We start from the raw sequence: 17866 nt of genomic DNA, 5'->3' as shown, positions 1-17866 counted from the left end.
TATTAAAAATAAATAACTGATATCACATTTATGTAAGTATTCAGACCATTTACTCTCTGTCAGGTCTGTCAGGTTGGATGGGAATGTCGTTAGACAGCTATTTTCAGATCTCTGCAGAGATGTTCGATCAAACACAGCACTTGTTAGCTGCTTCTTCCTTCACTCTGCGGTCCAACTCATCCCAAACCACCTCAATTGGGTTGAGGTCGGGTGATTGTGGAGTCCAAGTCATCTGATGCAGCCCTCCATCACTCTCCTTCTTGGTCAAGTAGTCCTTGATCAAATCAAATGTTATTTGTCACATACACGTGTTTAGCAGATGTTATTGCGGGTGTAGCAAAATGCTTGTGCCTCCAGTTTCTGCAGTGATATCTAACAAGGAATATCTAATAATTCCACAAATTCCTAATACACACAACTAAGTGAAGGAATGGAATTAAGAATGTATAAATATATGGATGGCAATGTTAGAGCGGCATAGACTGAGATATAGTAGAGAATACAGCATATACATATGAGATGAGTAATACAAGAGATGTAAACATTATTAAAGTGACATTATTTAAAGTGGGCCGCAGCCTCTCTGTGCTACTGATGGCTGTTTAACAGTCTGATGGCCTTGAGATAGAAGCTGTTTTTCAGTCTCTCAGTCCCAGCTTTGATGCACCTGTACTGACCTCGCCTTCTGGATGATAGCGGGGCGAACAGGCAGTGGCTTGGGTGGTTGTTATCCTTGATGATCTTTTTGGCCTTCCTGTGACATCGGCTGGTGTAGGTGTCATGAAGGGCAGGTAGTTTGCCCCCGGTGATGTGTTGTGCAGACCCCACCACCCTCTGAAGAGCCCTGTGGTTGTGGGCGGTGCAGTTGCCCTACCAGGCGGTGATACAGCGTGACTGGATGCTCTCAATTGTGCATCTATAAACATTTGTGAGGGTTTTAGGTGACAAGACCAATTTCTTCAGCTTCCTCAGCTTCCTGAGGTCGATTTCAGTTTGTCTGTGATCTGTATGCTGAGGAACTTAAAACTTTCCACCTTCTCAACTGGTGTCCCATTGATGTGGATCGGGGCGTGATCCCTCTGCTGTTTCCTGAAGTCCATAATCATCTCTTTTGTTTTGTTGACGTTGAGTGAGAGGTTATTTTCCTGATACCATACTCCCAGAGCCCTCACTGTCTCATTGTTGTTGGTAATCAAGCCTACTACTGTTGTCATTGGTAATCAAGCCTACTACTGTTGTCGTTTGCAAACCTGATGATTGATTTGGAGGCGTGCATGGCCAAGCAGTCATGGGTGAACAGGAAGTACAAGAGCGGGCTGAGCACGCACCATTGTGGTGCCCCAGTGTTGAGGATCTGCAAAGTGGAGGTGTTGTTTCCTATTTTCACCACCTGGAGGCCATGGGCCAAGAAACAAGTCAGCAAGTTCAGGACCCAATTGCACAGGATAGGGTTCAGACCCAGGGCCTCGAGCTTAATGATGAGCTTGGAAGGTACTATAGTGTTGAATGCTGAGCTATAGTCAATGAACAGCATTCTTACATAGGTATTCTTCTTGTCCAGATGAGAGGGCAGTGTGACTGGGATTGCATTGTCTGTGGACCGTTTTGGGCGGTAAGCAAATTGGAGTGGGTCTAGGGTGACAGTTAAGGTGGACCTGATATGATCCTTGTCTCGCAAAGCACTTCATGATGACAGAAGCGAGTGCTACAGGGCAATAGTAATTTTGTTCAGTTACCTTTGCCGCCTTCGGTACAGGAACACTGGTGGCCATCTTGAATCATGTGGAGACAACGGACGGGGATAGGGAGAGATTGAATATGTCCGTAAACACACCAGCCAGCTGGTCTGCGCATGCTCTGTGGATGCGACTAGGAATGCCATCTGGGCCGGCAGTCCTGCGAGGATTAACACGTCAAAATGGCTTACTCACGTCGGCCATGGAGAAGGAGAGCCCACAGTCCTTGGTAGGTGGCCGCGTTGGTGGCACTGAGTTATCCTCAAAGCGGTGTCGTGTCTTTGGCATCATTAAACTGAAGATTAATCTTTATCAAATGACTCTCTGTAATTATTATTACGTGATTAAACTGATTAGTCATGTAACTGTAATTAACTAGGAAGTCAGGGCACCAAGGAAAATATTCAGATTACAAAGTTATAATTTTCCTAATATAACTTTTCAGATATTTTCATATCTGATCAATAGTCTTCTGATTAATGAATTATTCTTTACCTCACGTTAGTCTCATTCCAAATGTTGTAAATTGTTGGTTATCTGCACGAACCTAGTCTTCACTATGAGTCATCCATACATCAATTGTCTTAAATCATTGATGTACTAACTAAGTAATTCACAGAAATGCATAAACAAACAGTAGATAGTTACAAAGAAATGATAACGGAGTTTCCTTATTGGGATGAACCAGCATCGCGGCTTGGTGGACAAAAGGGAAGTGGGGGTCGACTGAGAAGTCAACACACCGTTGACCTACTCTGCGGCTCACAAAGACAGCTGGTACCAAAAATCTCAAAATTGGACTCATCAAACCAAAAGAGAGATTTCCACTGGTCTCATGTCCATTGCTCGTGTTTCTTGGCCCAAGCAAGTCTCTTCGTCTTATTGGTGTCCTTTAGTAGTGGTTTCTTTGCAGTTATTCAACCATGAAGGCCTGATTCATACAGTCTCCTCTGAAAAGTTGATGTTGATGTGTCTGTTACTTGAACTCTTTGAAGCATTTATTTGGCCTGCAATTTCTGAGCCTGGTAAGGCTCTAATGAACTTATCCTCTGCAGCAGAGGTAACTCTGGGTCTTCCTTTCCTGTGGCGGTCCTCATGAGAGCCTGTTTCATCATAGCGCTTGGTGTCACTACACAACTGATTGGCTCAAACGCATTAAGAAGGAAAGAAATTCCACATATGAACTTTTAACAAGGCACACCTGTTAATTAAAATGCATTCCAGGTGACTACCTCAAAAAGCTGTTTGAGAGAATGCCAAGTGTGTGCAAAGCTGTCTGCCTTGTGTTATTTCATAGTTTTGATGTCTTCGCTATTACATTATTCTACAAGGTAGAAATTGTAAAAAAAAAAAAAAAAAATAAAACCCTTGAATGAGTGAGTTTTTCCAAAACTTTGACTGGCACTGTATATTGATGCTTTAATATACTGACCAAGTGAGATATATGTCATGGAGACTCAATCAAGCTAGTCATCTTGACTTCTTTCACTTAAAAAGTGTTGATAGGGGACAGAATGACATCGGACCATCAAATGAATGGCATACACATTAATCTTACAGAATTTCCACGTGGGCCAGTATATTGTAAATTGAATCAAAGCCCTATGGATGACAACTTGTTTTTAACCAAGAAAGAATGATTTATTATTCACTCTTCCTAAATAACTTAGGTACAGCAGATCCCCTTATTGTATGGGACACTTTCAAATTTGTGTTTAGAGGACATGCAATTCAATACTCATCTTTTAAAGAAAAACTATTTAGGTCCAAATAGTTGTTATTCACAAAGCAAATAGAGGAACTAACAGTACAGATAGATAGCAATACAAACTGGACCATAGAGGCACAGCATAAGTTAAAGGAAAAAACAAATGAACTGGAGGAAGTTATTCAAGAAAGAGCAAGTGTAATATACTATTTTATATATATATATATATAAATATATATATATATATATTATATTATATATTATATATAGAAATGCTACCAAAATGATTTACAGAAACTGATTTACAGAAAATGATTTACAGAAACTTCTTACAGAGATGAGGCAGTCCATTTTTAAAACATCATGTTAAACACATTATTGCACACAGAGTGAGTCCATGCAACATATTATGTCACTTGTTAAGCAAATGTTTACTCCTGAACATATTTAGGCTTGACAAAACAATGGGGTTATTGACTCAAGACATTTCACCTTTCCGTTTTTGGTTAATCTGTAAACATTTCTAAAAACAAAAATGCAATTTTGTATTGTGTGTAGGCCAAAAAAAATCTCAAATGAATTCATTTTAAATTCAGGCTGTAACAACAATGTGGAGAAAAAAGTCAAGGTGTGAATACTTTCTCAAGGCCCTGTAGAATTGGAAGGATGTGAATTCTCACAGGACAGGAGTTGCATATATTCAAACTTTGTGGACATAAGCCTACAGAACGTGCACAATAACCACTATAATATTGTCTTTGCTATTAACTGTTGAACAGAAAGCACATGATTCCTCTCTGATGACACAGACAAACACTTCTGTATTGTTTCGTCCACATGATGTGTAAATGAACGATGTCCTCTGCATCTGCTGGTTGTCTGATTTTCTGAGTTTCACATCGCAAAGCTGCTCTGCATTCCCCAGTCGTTATGTACCATGGTGTGGCCCCTCGTGCCATGGCATGGCCTCCATCCTGTACTATCACGGGTCACACCAGGTCCTTGTCCCTGAGCTGATGCATTGACTGTGGAGGGGATTGTTGTGGGCTGTCTCCAGGGCTAGCCTAATGTGTGTTACAGTGACAGGCTCTGTTGGAGTATAACAACGTGTTCCAGATTAGCCGGAGCGGGGCAAGGTTTTAAATAGACCAGTAATGATACAGTAGGCCCAGACAGAGAGCGGTTTTAGATGGGCTGTTCCAGCATTATAATAACAAGTTAGAGCATGGTGAAGACGGCTCCACCTCCACCTCCCTGACTCAGAACCCAGCCAGTTCGATTGTTCGTTTACCCCTGTTTGTACATAGATTCAAGGGCAGCAAGAGAGCTTTTTGAGTCTTCAAAACATTAGCCTACTTTTAAGCTGTGTTTGGGCATACAGCTTTTTGAAAATAATTTGACCACACTCACCACAGTGTTTCTGAATGTTCACTTTTTAATTCTGTTAACAAGCCTTCAAGAACCTGGGTTGGTGCCAAGTGAGCAAACTCTCTGCAGAATTTAGCTTAACATGCAATTCAAATCCAAAGATGGCCTCCTGGGTATTTTGACATTTGTATATAGTGAACCCTGCTCTACATTAATACCCTGGGGGTTAAGTTGCAACCCCCCCTCCTAACATTATTACATGCCATCGGAGACCTTGGCTCCATTGTCAAAGTAAACAAAACATTGTGACAAAACAAATGTCTCTGTTGTTATCATGATTATGTTCTCATTCACTTGAGACTAGAGTGTTCCACCAGATAATTCATATTTGAGATAAGGGTTTTTACAAACAATCATGAAACTCAGAGTTAATTGAACAGCACGTAAATCATGAATCGATGTCAATGGCAGACTTTGTCATTTTCAGTGAGAAACCTTCCAAATACCATTCGACCATCATGGAGACACAGCTAAAGGTATTCCATGTGTAAGGCCAAATGTCAAACCAAAGTCTATGTGAGAGGAAGCACCAAGTAGGAGTTCCTATTCTCACATGCTCTTGCTAATGACACGATCTAATTCCCTCCAGTGGGTCAGGGGCTTATTGTTCTTAGCTGTGTACAGTCCTGTGGCCAGAAGGAAACTCATCTACCACACGCAGACAGGCGACACGAGAGGGACATTTCCCAGACTTAGCTTACTCTTAAGGAAAATATTGTTGTGGTTGCTGAGATGGCAACAGGAGTGACGTTACTAATGCTAGCGAAAACATACATTGCCAAGATGCACAAATAATAATGTGAGAAGTGTGCAGGTTTGAGGTTTTCAATACCCCTTCGCTACAATTCCCATTGTATGAGGATAGCTAGGAAAACATTCCATTGGAACAACATTTGAATTTAAATTAACAGAGCCTTAGAAAACGAATATGATCCATGGTAATCTAGTGGGCCAATCCAAATGGTTAGTTTATGGATGCATAATGAGAGTTCTGATCCAGCCAATGACAATGAAGGTTTGTTGAATGTGATGGACCACCCACAAGTGTGACCAAGACTGATAATATTCTCCGTTGCATAACATTACATAGTCCTTATGTTAACAACCTACATCATGAAGGACTTCCTACAGTATCTCACCTCAGTAATTTGGTCTAAAGTAAAAGAGAAAATTGACTTAAAGGAGTCCACATCGAGATGCAAAAAAACTCTGAATGGTACAGGGCAGTTTCGATTACACATTACTGCCCACGGGACTGAGTTGGACCCAATATTTTCTCATTACATGCACACGCCACTGTTCTGAAGGAGGTTCTGAAACAGCATGATTAACCCTCATGCTTGGATCAGCTTCAGAACTCAATCACTCCACATTTTGTGCATGAACACACTTCTGTAGCTCTGAATTTGTTAACCCTCTTTCCATAAAGCACAAAGGTAGAGGAGGAAAATAAAGTGCTTGTCAGGCTTGGAAGATGAAAGGGATTTTTGATATGCACTGTTTGACTCTCTCTCACACTTTCTTTCTCCTACTCTATACGATGCATTTCAAAAGCTTTCGCCGGACCAGGTGGGTGAGACCCTCTTGAGAAATCAGACCCTTCAGTCCCCCAGTTAGATCGGCTTTCCAGGGTGCCACTTTGGAGAGAGAGAGAGGGTTACCATGGTAATCCAATATGCATGATTTCGCTGGAGGGTTGCTGTCTGTTGCTGCTTCATTTAGGGACAAGCAAGCTGAAGTCGTTTACAGATGAAAAGGCTTGCAGGTTGGATCAAACAACACTGCATCATCTGTCAACGTGCCCTTGAGCAAGGCGTTGACCCTGGTTGCTTCTCTGTGTCGCTCTGGGTGGGAGGCTGTTAGATGACTAATGTGATGTAGTTGTTGAGAGGCTTCACTCCAAGTATATTATATGTTTTTTAAATGTAAAAAAATAAGAAAAATAAACACTTTGTCCTCTACATCCCTCCAGATCGTATCCTAATGGTGAAACTGTATTAATGGTCAAAGTAGTGAGGAGAAAGCAGAGAACTGTACATGGTCGTCACACTTGGCTCACTGGGTTTGCAGTAGTGGAGAGATGTTCTCAAATGTGTATGCACAGAGAAGAGCTGTGGCGGTCATGGAATTTTGGATGATAGTAATGAGCCAATCAAATGACCATGGTCACCGTAATAACCGTTTAAATAGCACATTTTCTCTTCCGCACCTGACTGCATGTGTTGCTGTAGAAATAGAATTCATTATTTCTCTGTGTGCTGCTGCTGCAGGTAGGCGGGCATTGCTTAGACAACCGAAGACTCTTTGCAGCAAGGAGAAACAAAGTTAAATTAAATTACAGCAGAAGTGGACTCAACTGCACAAATGCCCGGCCGCCCCATCTTCAGTCAGCTGTTCGTTCCACAATATGCACTATACATACAAAAGTGGACACCCCTTGAAATTAGTGGATTTCGCTATTTCAGCCACACCCATTGCTGACAGGTGTATAAAATCGAGCACACGGCCATGCAATCTCTGTAGACAAACAATGGCAGTAGAATTACCTTACTGAAGAGCTCAGTGACTTTCAATGTGGCACCGTCGTAGGATGCCACCTTTCTAACAAGTCACTTCGTCAAATATCTGCCCTGATAGTGCTGCCCCGGTCAACTGTAAGTGCTGTTATTGTGAAGTGGAAACATCTTGGCGCAACAACGGCTAAGCTTGAAGTGGTAGGCCACACAAGCTCACAGAACGGGACCGCCGAGTGATGTATTGCGTAAAAAATAGTCTGTCCTCGGTTGCAACACTCACTACTGAGTTCCAAACCGCCTCTGGAAGCAACGTCAGCACAATAACTGTTCATTGGAAGCTTTCTGAAATGGGTTTCCATGGCCGAGCAGACGCATACAATCCAGAGATCACGATGCGCAAAGCCAAGCGTCGGCTGGACTGGTGTAAAGCTCGCCACCATTGGACTTTTGAGCAGTGGAAACGTATTCTCTGGAGTGATGAATCATGCTTCACCATCTGGCAGTCCAACAGACGAATCTGGGTTTAGCAGATTCCAGGAGAACACTACCTGCCCCAATGAATAGTGGCAACTATAAAGTTTGGTGGAGGAGAAATAATTGGCTGGGGCTGCTTTTCATGGTTTGGGCTAGGCCCCTTAGTTCCAGTGAAGGGAAATCGTAACGCTACAGCATACAATGACATCCCAGACGATTCTGTGCTTCCAACTTTGTGGCAACAGTTTGGAGAAGGCTCTTTCCTGTTTCAGCATGACAATGCCCCTGTGCACAGAGCGAGGTCCATACAGAAATGGTTTGTTGAGATCGGACAAACTTAACTGGCCAGCACAGAGCCCTGACCTCAACCCCATCAAACACCTTTGGGATGAATTTCATTGACCTAATCGCCCTACATCATTGCCCGACTTCACTAATGCTTTTGTGACTTAATGGAGTAAAGTCCCCTCAGCAATGTTCCAACATCTAGTGGAAAGCCTTCTCAGAAGAGTGGAGGCTGTTATAGCAGCAAAGGGGGGACCAACTCTATATTAATGCCCATTATTTTGGAATGAGATGTTTGATGAGCAGATATCCACATACCTTTGGCCATGTAGTGTAAGTCTGCTATTTCAGCTTAACTCCAGTACCTTGTCTTTTAGAGCGCTTACTTTACTTTCAGCTCCATTTATTTATTGCTCTTCCTTTCTGTGTACAATTTGGGATTGTCCTCTGATCAGCAAGCAGCTCACACTTTTAATTTGGTTTGACTGCATCAGTGCCAAAGAGTCAGGGGGTGGGGGAATAGGGGTGGAAGATATATTATGGTCTCCTCAGCAGAGAGTAGTCTGGTGTCTCTTATTCTATTAGTGATGGGGAAAAATGTATAGTTACATATGACTTTATTTTGGGACAATATTATATTGATATTTGACAACCAAGTATCTTTTTTTTGCTACATTAATTTTTTTACTACAGCGCTAGTCTGCTGTACCTGCGCCAAAACTCTGGTATTTTTAATCCTGTAGCTTGTTCTGCATCTTTTAAAATAATGAGCCAACATGTTTTCAACACTTTTATTTTCCCTGACTGACAACTAGTTTTCCTCATGTTCTCTCGTCTTTCTGCTGCAGACTTACAGTATAGTGAGCAACATGTTTGAAACATCAGATTGTGATAAAATCACAGTATCGAATTGCAATATATATTGAATCGTGAGAATCACAATAAATTATGTATCGGCACTTAAGTATAGTCATATTATCGTATCGTCAGGTCCTTAAGTATCATCATATCTTATCGTCAGGTCCTTAAGTATCATCATATCTTATCGTCAGGTCCTTAAGTATCATCATATCTTATCGGCAGGCCCTTAAGTATCATCATATCTTATCGGCAGGCCCTTAAGTATCATCATATCTTATCGGCAGGCCCTTAAGTATCATCATATCTTATCGGCAGGTCCTTAAGTATCATCATATCTTATCGGCAGGTCCTTAAGTATCATCATATCTTATCGGCAGGTCCTTAAGTATCATCTTATCTTATCGGCAGGTCCTTAAGTATCATCTTACCTTATCGGCAGGTCCTTAAGTATCATCTTATCTTATCGGCAGGTCCTTAAGTATCATCATATCTTATCGGCAGGTCCTTAAGTATCATCATATCTTATTGGCAATTCCCAACCCAACTTTCTATGATTTTAGTCTTTTCTATGAGACTCTCCACCTCCCCTCCCCACTTACCAGGTGACGCAGTAGAACCACTTAGCTCTTTAATACATTTTGGGAGAATTGCTTTGCTGTGGGTACAGTTTGACTGTTGGATGAGCGAACTGGATGAAGAGTATCTTCGCTGGTACTGTATAATGATGACGTCTCCTTGTACCCTCTGACCTTTCTGAATTGGCTCATCACTTCTCTTTTATTATCAGTGATTGTTTTCGGATATCTTTTGATGTGAAGAAGTTGAATTGACCCCTGTGTAATCCATGATATAGGATTGGATTTCTTCATGCCGGTCATGGCTGGTTGACTATTTCTCTCTCTGCTCTATATGCAGTGCATTCGGGAAGTATTCAGACCCCTTGACTTTTTCTGTATTTTGTTACGTTACAGCCTTATTCTAAAATATATATATTTTTAGATTCCCTCATGACTCTACACACACTACCCCATAATAACAAAGATGAAACCGTTTTTGCACATTTACACCCTATTTCCCCAATTTAGATCGTGCCTCAATGCTGCAACTCTCCAATGGGCTCGGGAGGTGAAGATCGAGCCATGCGTCCTCCGAAACATGAGGGGCAGTTCTTGGGGAACTGTGGGGGATCTTGGAGGGCTGGTGGCCATCTGGAAGGTTCAGAATGACAATGGGTTCTTGTTCACCTCCCTGACCAAGGCCCCTCTCCCCCGATTGGTCAGTTTGGCTGGGCGGCCAGCTCTATGAAGAGTTTTGGTGGTTCCAAACCATTTAAGAATGATGGAGCCCCTGTGTTCTTGGGGACTTTCAGTGATGCAGAAATGTTTTGGTACCCTTCCCCAGATCTGTGCCTCGATACAATCCTGTCCCGGACCTCTACGGACAATTCCTTCAACCTCATGGCTTGGTTTTTGCTCAGACATACACTGTCAACTCTGGAACTTATGTAGACAGAAGTGCCTTTCCAATTCCTGTCCAATCAGTTGAATTTACTACAGGTAGATATCAACCCTGTTGTAGTAACATTTCAATGATGATCAATAGAAACAGAACAGAGGGTCTGAATACTTATGTAAATATGATATTCCTGTTTTTATTATTTTTTATTTATCCATTTGCAAACATTTCTAAAAACCTTGTCGCTTTGTCATTATGGGTATTGTGTGTATTTTGATGGGAGAAAAAGTCATTTAATCCATTTTAGTAAAAAGGCTGTAATGTAACAAAATTGAGAAAGTCAAGAGGTCTGAATTCTTTCCGAATGCATTGTTAGTAGGCGTTGCTAGTCAAGAAGAACCATTTTTAAGAGAAGTTTCACTTTGTAGAAGCATACTGTTGCTGGGTGAACAGGCAGTGCTTCCAGTGCTCACTGGAAATCTTGTAATATCAAAATGAACAGAGGATGTCTAACCAGAAGCATCACAGGGCTCTGGTAGAAAAAGGACTCTTCATGTCCACCCCAGTCCCTGACTGTCTGTCACAAACTGAGACCAAAGGCCACTATTTTCACTATCATGTACAATATATCCAAACATCTCCCCTCACCAGAGAGATACTATCACAACAAACAGGATGATGCAAAGAAAATACAAGGATCTAGCCCTACCTGTGTTATTGAAAAGATATTGTGAAAAACAAGAGGGCTTGGTCCGACTTTAGACGATTCCACGAAAAGGCCACAAAGACCTGTCAGTAACCGATAGCTACCTATCCAGATGTTACTATGGAAACGAAACTCAGAACAGCGGAGTGACCTAAACGGGTCCTAATTATCCAGGATGACACAACGACAGATGGGGAGAGTGGAAACAGGGGCCTGGTGCTTTGGCTTGCAAAAACAACAAAGGAGCACGTTGGCCCTTCCGTAAGATATCTGGCCGCTTGGATCCAGCTATGCACGCATGCAGTGGTCCGGACACATGACGGAACTCTGAGCAGGATGATCTGTAAACACAGGGCTTTGATCCCTGGAAAGACTCACATCTGGAATGTAGGGGGGGTGAGGGGAATAGCCCAGAACATTGTGGTGGTGTCCCAGGGCAGGATATGGATACGGGATAGTTGGCCCCGTCCCATACCATGAGTGAGTTCCTCTTTGGCTCAACCACATCTGAGTTGATTTATATTTTCCCTCTTTCTCTATATAGTCCTTTAAGAGAAGATTATCTACCACAAGGTTTTAGTCATTTTTGATATCCACTTTAATTTAGTCGACATCGGACTGGAAGCAATAGATCACTTTATCAAGAAATTATTTTGCTTTTTTTGTGCAAATTTCATCTGGCGTAGTGTAAAAGGTGTCATCAATCTATTTTATTTATTTTATTTAACCTTTATTTAACCATGAAGGGCTCATTTGAGATTTAAAATATATTTTTCAAGAGTGTCCTGGCCAAGATAGGCAGCACCAAGTCATTACAAAAATGACAAAGAACGTGAAAAACTACAAGTAATCTAGTAAAAACCATAGAATTCACATAGAGTATAACAAAATCAAAAACAGCAAATTAAAAACATAGACAGGTCAGGGAATCAGACTCAAGATCATGCATCAGTGATTTAAAAATACCAATCGGGACAAGTTCTTCCAGTTTAAAAATATTTTGTAAGGCGTTCCAAGACGATGGCGCAGTGTACATAAAAGCCCTTTTACCAAATTCAGTTCGAACATTTGGAACAGTTAGCAGGATAAAGTCCAGCGAACGAAGAGAGTACCCACCACATTTCTGAACAATAAAAATGCCCAAATGAAAAGGTAGTAAACCCCAAATGGCTTTGTAAAAAGAAGTATACCAGTGCCTGAAGCTACGAGTGACTAGAGAAGGCCAGCCAACCCTGGTATACAAAGTGCAGTGGTGGGTAAGGGATTTGCAGTTTAAAATAAATCTCAAAGTGCCATGATAAAGGGTGTCAATTGATCTCAAACACTGAGCAGAAGCATTCATATATAAAATATCTCCATAGTCTAGTAAAGGCATACATGTAGCTGATACTAGCATCCTTCTGGCTTCAAAATAAAAACAGGCCGTATTCCTAAAATAAAATCCTAATTTCAGCTTCAATTTTTTGTAAGTTGTTGAATATGCAATTTAAAAGAGAGGCCGTCATCAATTAAAATTCCAAGATATTTATGAGGTTACAACCTCAATCTCCTTGCCCTGACAGGTAGTAATAGGTGAAAGGTTCAGAGGTATATTTCTTGCTTTAGAAAACGCCACTGACGTTTTGTCAGTATTGAGGATAAGCTTCAATTGACACAAGGTATGTTGAACAGTATAAAAAGCTGTTTGCAAGTTCTGGAAAGCTTTTGTAAGAGACGAGGTACAACAGTAAATTACAGTATCATCAGCATAACAATTTAAGTTGCGCATTTTGTACATTTTTGTCTAAATCATTTATATAAATAGTGAATAAGAGAGGACCAAGTACAGAGCCTTGGGGCACACCATTAAAGACCGACAATTTAACAGACATAAGCCCATCAAATTGAGTGCACTGAGTTCTATTAGACAGATAGTTAGCAAACCATGTAAAGACCTAAACTCGACAATCTTTGCCTTAGTATAGCATGATCAACTGTATCAAAAGCCTTAGAGAGACCTTTGTCAAGGGCTTCAGTGATATCATTTAAAACCTTCATGGCTGCTGTAATTGTGCAATGCTTCTTTCTGAAGCCCAATTGGTACATTGATAAAATAGAGTTAGTAAATAAAAACTATTTTAGCTGTTCACTCACAAGGGTTTCAAGTATTTTCACCAGGGGTGACAGCTTTGAGAATGGCCTATAATTATTTAAAAGAGTTGGATCTCCCCCTTTTAAAAGTGGTAGGACAAATACTGATTTCCATATTTCCAAAATGTCATTACATTCCAGGGTTAGATTGAACAGATATGTAAGTTGTTCAGCTATGAAATCAGCTGCCAGATTTAAAAAGCAGGGATCCAAAAGATCAGGACCTGCAGGATTTATCTGATCTAAGGATTTCAGGGCTTTATGTACCACCTGCACTGAGAATGGCAAAAAGCTAAAAGTTTGACCAGCTCTCACTGGTTCATCCACACAGGGTTGTACAGAGACAGAGGACACTGAATCAAACAGCCTACCAGATGATACAATGTGCTCATTGAAACAATTCAGCATTTCAGTTTTGTCATATACAGCAACAGAGTCCTTCAAAACACATGACGATGATTCATTAACATTACTGTTACCAGACATAGACTTAATAGCCTTCCAAAACATTCTAGGGTCATTCAGGTTATCAGTGGTAACAGACATAAAATATTCAGACTTGGCCTTCCTGAGAAGAAAAGAATACTTGTTAAATAACTGCCTAAAAATAAGCCAATCAGCATCAGAACATGATTTCCTTACTTTAGCCCAGGCTAGATTACGGTCGTGAATAATACAAACAGCTCAGAAGAAAACCATGGATTATCCCGCCCTTTAAACCTGAACCTGCGGAATGGGGCATGTTTGTTTACTATTTGGGAAAAAACCATAATGAAAGAATTTCCAGGCAGTTTCCACATCAGGGATAAACTCAATCTTGCTCCAGTCAAAATAAAACAAATCATAAAAGAAAGCCTGCTCATTAAAACACTTCAAATTTCTCTTACAAATAAAATGTGGGTTTGTCTTAGGAACCTTAGTATTTCTAACAGCAACAACAGCACAATGGTCACTTAAATCATTACAAAAAACACCAACCGCAGAATATTTATGTGGAACATTGGTCAATATCAAATCAATCAGGGTAGATTTATCTGGGCATTTAAGATTTGGGTGAGTGGGTGAATTAATCAACTGAGTAAGATTCATAGAATTACAAAACATTTTTAAAACATCAGACACCGGCTTCAACGAACACCAGTTGAGATCACCAATCAAGATCATTTCACTGTAAAGAATTTTAGATATAAGGTTCGTCAAAGAAGAAAATGAATCACTGAGAGCAGAGGGGGGTCTATAACAGCCAATCACAGTTAGAGAGACCCTTTGAAACCTCAATATTCAAAGCAAGAAATTCCAACTGTTTACAAATAGTGTCAGACTTTGCCAAACTTACAGGGAATTTAGTTCTTACATATATAGCCACACCCCTACCTTAACTCGATCAGTGCGATAAACATTGTAACCACTTATACAAATATCCTTATCAAAAACAGACTTGCTGAGCCAGGTTTCAGAAAACACCATTACATCAGCATCAGTTGATTTAGCCCAAATCCTAACCCCACCAATTTTGACAACAGGCTGCATACATTTAAATGAAAAATACCAAAACCAGATCTTGATTTAAAATCCGAGGGGGTTTGGAGACATTGCATATCAGGGCCAGGGTTAGGTTGCGCGTTACCTGATATCAACAATAGAAGGATAACTAGGCACCTCTGTTTAATAACCTTGCATGGCTTCTCTTTTTTAAGAGACCTACTGCAAGTGAATTCTACAAGTGAGTTTCCAGACAATACAAAAAAGTAATTTAAAAACATTAGACTTTGGTAGTGACACACATTCGTACTGTTCACATCATGGCACAAATACATCGGCACTTGGATGAGTGGATGCAGACGCTGACAAGACCAATTAAGTCAGCTTTCTATTTACACTGCAGCTTATCATACTGTCAGACACTGTGTGGTTGGGTTAAAGAAGATAGCCCCCATTGGAAGTAAATGAACGATAAGAGGACATATTTTGATTGGGTAACCTATGATAATGCCCAAGGCCCGGCCACAAGAATGCCCAGTCCACATTAGGCAGGGCTTTCTCTCAGGAAAAAAAAAGTGCTTGTTGTTATATTCTATTACTTTTCCTGATCAGCCTATGCTGTTTTTGGCACAAGCAGCCAATGGCTATTGTTAATGAACTATAGTCTGTATTCCTGAACACAGCTGCTATGGAGTAAACTTGTCACTCAATATGTCCAAAACGGCACCTTTTTAGGAACATTTGGCATCTAACTTTAGTCCATCAACAGCCTACTTTCTCCATTACATATGACTTTTATCCTAAATATTACATTATTTTCTATCCACAGTGACGAATAAGAAGCCGTCCCATGTGTCCATCACCAAGGTGAAGCAGTTCCAGGGCTCCTTGTCCTTCAGTAAGAGGTCAATGTGGACCATCGACCAGCTGAGACAGGTCAACGGCTGTGACCCCAACCGAGTGAGTTTACAGTACACTGAACTTCTATCTCCAGGGATTAATTTTTCCTGATCACATGACCTGACTGTTTCAGCTGGACAAATTCCAAATCACCCCCTAGAGACTGGTTCATGCATGCAGTCTTTTTCTATCTCTCTTTGTTTCTATAAAGTCTCTTTTTCCCAAGGACTGTCCGGAGTTTGACTTGGCGTTCGACAATGCCTTTGACCAGTGGGTGGCTGGTTCGGCCGGCGAGAAGTGCACCTTTATCCAGATCCTCCACCACACCTGCCAGCGCTACAGCTCTCAGAGCAAGCCAGAGTTTGTCAACTGTCAGCCCAAACTGCTGGGAGGTAAGAGACACAGTGACAAGACACTCCATCTCTTTCTCGTGCTCTCTCTGGCTTTCGCTATCTGTATGCAAGTGTCAGAGCTAGTGTTCTCACTCAAAGGTTTGTGGACTGGTTTTTCGACTTCTAAAAAGGAAAACTTGCATTTTAAGGCATTCTACTTGCAAGTACTTCATTCTGTATGTAGAGAATGTTCAGTTCTGATTTATATAACGACACTGAGTAATTATTCCCATTGGCTTTGCAGAATACTCATTTTGAGGATCATTTATCCTGAGACGATGGAAAAGCCAGTCCACTGAGAACTAACCTTTTGTCCCAAGAAATAAAAACACACTCCCACATCCTCTAATTACTAAACATAAACACAAGCTTATTAAAAAAACATACTTCACATTCCTAAGTTAACAACACATTCAATTCCCTTATGATTTGGAAACCTACACAAGTCATATGTGGTCATTTCCGGGGTGTAGCATGTTAGAGTTACAGGCAGAAGGTACTGGTTGAGGTGGAACGTTTCCTCTGTGTTCCAAGGATTTGTGTAAGACCCTGCTCCTCTTCTTAATCAGCTATAGATCTGTTTAACCTCTAGCCTCATCTTTCAATAACACTGAGGCTCTTTTATTATTCATGGTGGTATTAATGGTAACACATCCTGATCCTCAGAACCCATGGCCTCAAGCTCTGTGGCCTCTAACTCTGTGGCCTCTAGCTCTGTGGCCTCTAGCTCTGTGGCCTCTAGCTCTGTGGCCTCTAACTCTGTGGCCTCTAGCTCTGTGGCCTCTAGCTCTGTGGCCTCTGCCCAATGATCTCTTGCTCCGTGGTCTCTCCCCAGTGGTCTCTAGCCCCATGGTCTCTCCCCAGTGTTCTCTAGCCCCATGGTCTCTGCCCAGTGGTCTCTAGCCCCAGGGTCTCTCCCCAGTGGTCTCTAGCCCATGGTCTCTCCCCAGTGGTCTCTACCTCTATGGTCTCTGCCCAGTGGTCTCTAGCTCCATGGTCTCTGCCCAGTGGTCTCTAGCTCCATGGTCTCTCCCCAGTGGTCTCTAGCTCCATGGTCTCTCCCCAGTTGTCTCTAGCTCCATGGTCTCTCCCCAGTAGTCTCTAGCTCCATGGACTCTACCCAAACTGTGCTAATATATCCTCCAAACACCAGCTTCGAGGGCATTATCACTTTTATACTTCGGGTTACGAACATACTCAAATAATGATTGACATATTTTCATTAAAATTTTTAATTTGATTAATTTATCCATACTATTTCATCCTTCCACAAGATATTGTCCTGAAACAAATCTAGGGTTGCTACCCAAGCTGGCTGGTCGTTCATTCTACTGATTCGGTTGCCAGAGACCCAGTCATTCTTCTAAATGTTCCACTGCCTGGCAACATTCTTATCTCTTTCTTGCTAGCTAGCAAACGACCGCTAACCTACAGTCATGTAAAACGATGCAGAAATAATAACAACAGTAATGGCATTTGTTTAAGCTGTTTTCCATTGACATTTATTTGTATTCATCCATAACAATGAGCTAATGAGGCACGATTTTGCCTGGCATAGAAAATGTGCTCTCTCGTTAAGACATTGTTGTTCAGAGGAGCCAACAACACAGCTAACACAAACACTTCAAACACTGAAGCTGTTAAGACTGCAAACTAGCTGCACTTTGTTTCGTTTTACATTTTTTCAATTGACATTTCTTTGTATATAGCCATAAAAATGATTCATGATTTTGACGGGCTGAGAAAAACTGCCTGCCTCTCCCTCTCTCTCCTCCCAACCCCTACAAGTTCTT

General features: G+C 41.3%; 1 protein-coding gene across 4 annotated transcripts in view; it reads left to right on the top strand.

Moving 5' to 3' along the window:
- Window positions 1–17866, top strand: part of LOC118368164 (syntaxin-binding protein 6-like) — a 124485-nt gene that overhangs the window by 83575 nt on the left and 23044 nt on the right. For 2 of the 4 annotated variants that reach the window (XM_035751993.2, XM_035751995.2), the window contains exons 3-4: window positions 15611–15741; window positions 15893–16073. In XM_035751993.2, the coding sequence (XP_035607886.2) occupies window positions 15611–15741; window positions 15893–16073 (312 nt within the window). The remainder of the gene's footprint in view (window positions 1–15610; window positions 15742–15892; window positions 16074–17866) is intronic. The other 2 variants (XM_035751994.2, XM_035751996.2) reach the window with 1 other exon arrangement.

Source organism: Oncorhynchus keta, chromosome 35, assembly GCF_023373465.1.
Source record: "Oncorhynchus keta strain PuntledgeMale-10-30-2019 chromosome 35, Oket_V2, whole genome shotgun sequence".
NCBI classification, from domain to species: Eukaryota; Metazoa; Chordata; class Actinopteri; order Salmoniformes; family Salmonidae; genus Oncorhynchus; species Oncorhynchus keta.
This window is presented reverse-complemented; position numbering and strand designations above follow the sequence as displayed.